This window comes from Rhagoletis pomonella, unplaced genomic scaffold (assembly GCF_013731165.1).
Source record: "Rhagoletis pomonella isolate Grant_MI unplaced genomic scaffold, Rhpom_1.0 Rhpom_scaffold_00003, whole genome shotgun sequence".
Taxonomy (NCBI): domain Eukaryota; kingdom Metazoa; phylum Arthropoda; class Insecta; order Diptera; family Tephritidae; genus Rhagoletis; species Rhagoletis pomonella.
The window spans coordinates 59,440,057-59,441,987 of NW_023458557.1; the positions used below are offsets into that span (position 1 = coordinate 59,440,057).

Consider the following 1,931-nt stretch of genomic DNA (forward strand, 5'->3'; position numbering starts at 1 on the left):
GATTTAACCTATTTTATAACCGTTACATGGGGAATATAAATTTAAGGCAGATTGTTATTAACAATTTGTACACAATTTACGATTGCAATCAATTTCTTTCAAAACTATAATCTAAATGATTGCAAGTTGTATTTTTTACGATCAAAACAGATTCCAATATTAGGTATATTATGCAAATGCAATCCAATTTGATTTGAGTTATTCAGTTTTACGGCCATATTATTGACACTCCGAATTTGCCGGAATAAGAATATTTACGGAATAGAGGAGAATTAGTTGGAATAAGTGTATTATTGACGCATAGAATAAAACGGAATAAGGTGTAATAAGAAAGTCAGAATTGTTATTCCGGGGAATAACTAAGCGGGCAGAATCGAGCGAATAAGGCAGTTATTCCATGTTATTCGTTCAAAATTCATTATTGACTTACATCTGCTTTAGAAATACATACAGGTAAGAAATGTAAACTGTTTTTAGTTTGTAATTATCCTTTTTTTTTATCCATTTTAGGTGATATAATGGCGCGCCCATCTCGAACCAATGTGCTGATCGGAATTGACCGTGCTCAACGCATTTACGACGAAGACCATAACAATAGACGACCATACATAATGCTAGAACGAAGAAAAATGCACTCGTGGGACGATTTTGACTTTTTTTTCTCGATTCCGTATGACAAAGGCAAGATTTGTACACGTGCTACACTTGATTGTGCCTTACATGCCAGAGGTACATCAAAGGTATCAAAAGCTGTATTGAGTTCATATGTATACTGATTTAATATTTTTTATTTGTCCTTTACAGACAACGCTATATCTCACACGAAGTGCAGCTACTATGCACGTTGCGTTTCTTGGCTGCTGGTAGCATGCAGTCTATCGTTGGTGATATTATAGGAGTTTCCCAACCTACGATTAGCAACTTGTTGCCAAAAGTGTGCAAAGCAGTTCTCGGACTACTGCCTGACATAGTTAGAATGCCGCGGACACAGGAGGAACTAAAAACGGCGGCTGCCCTTTTCTACATGTTTGGAAATTTGCCAAGAGTCATTGGAGCCATTGACTGTACACACATAAAAATTCAGTCACCGGGAGGCCCAAACGCGGAAATATTCCGAAACAGGAAGGGATATTTTTCTTTGAATGTACAAACCGTTGCAGCAGCTAATCTCAAAATCATGAACATTGTTACACGATGGCAGGGTTCGGCACACGACTCGACTATATTTCGGTCGAGTGCACTATGGCAGCAATTCGAAGCGGGCGAATTTCGCCACTACATTTTAGTCGGTGATTCCGGCTATGCCAATTCTCCCTTCCTGGCAACACCATTCGCAGAAAATAGTTCTGAGCTTCGCGCTGGATTACAACACGTACAAGAATATCAGCGGGCAATTATCGCCACCAGGAATTGCGTGGAACGCTCATATGGAGTGCTGAAGCGACGCTTTCCAGCATTGGCCTATGGTTTGCGTGTCAAAATATCGACTGCACAAATGCTTGTTGCGACCGCTGCAGTACTCCACAACATCTGTATTGATGAGAATGAGCAATTACCCAACACACCACCTGGCTTCACGAGCAACGAAATAGAGATCAACAGTGGTGCGACAGAAGATACTCCAAATAGTAACTATGGCAGGAATGTACGCAACGAACTCCTCGATATGTTTCGTCGCCAAGTGAACACACACACCAATCACTTGCCTTGATTAGAAAAGGGAGGATAATTTCATTTAATTCATTTATTTTTTACAATGAATAACATATTTTTGTTTTAAAAACATTAAACAAGAAAAACTAGTTAAATAAAACCTGTACTTATAAAAAAAAAAATAACACACTGTTGCGCGAAACTATACTGAATGTTTTATGTCGTCATAAAAGCTCGAAACTTCAAGCTCCTCCTGGACGATTTTTTCAGATTCTTGT

The 1,931-nt window shown here is 38.8% G+C and overlaps 2 protein-coding genes across 2 annotated transcripts; both read left to right on the top strand.

The window, feature by feature from the left end:
- The first annotated feature begins 214 nt into the window (after positions 1-214).
- On the top strand, positions 215-896 carry LOC118736323. Its single transcript, XM_036466419.1, has 3 exons — positions 215-453; positions 511-729; positions 805-896. The coding sequence occupies exons 2-3, from the start codon at positions 519-521 to the stop codon at positions 894-896; spliced, it is 303 nt and encodes a 100-aa protein (XP_036322312.1). The 5' UTR covers positions 215-453; positions 511-518.
- Positions 897-1,177: 281 nt separating this feature from the next.
- Positions 1,178-1,711, top strand: LOC118736324 (putative nuclease HARBI1). The gene has a single exon (XM_036466420.1). It carries the CDS (start codon positions 1,178-1,180, stop codon positions 1,709-1,711), a length of 534 nt encoding a protein of 177 aa, XP_036322313.1.
- Positions 1,712-1,931: the final 220 nt, after the last annotated feature.

Bases quoted from the DNA above. Each gene is read 5' to 3' on its own strand.
- LOC118736323 (XM_036466419.1), top strand. From the start codon at position 519: ATGGCGCGCCCATCTCGAACCAATGTGCTGATCGGAATTGACCGTGCT. The intron at 730-804 runs GTACATCAAAGG...TGTCCTTTACAG, and splicing joins TTGTGCCTTACATGCCAGAG to ACAACGCTATATCTCACACG.
- LOC118736324 (XM_036466420.1), top strand. From the start codon at position 1,178: ATGAACATTGTTACACGATGGCAGGGTTCGGCACACGACTCGACTATA.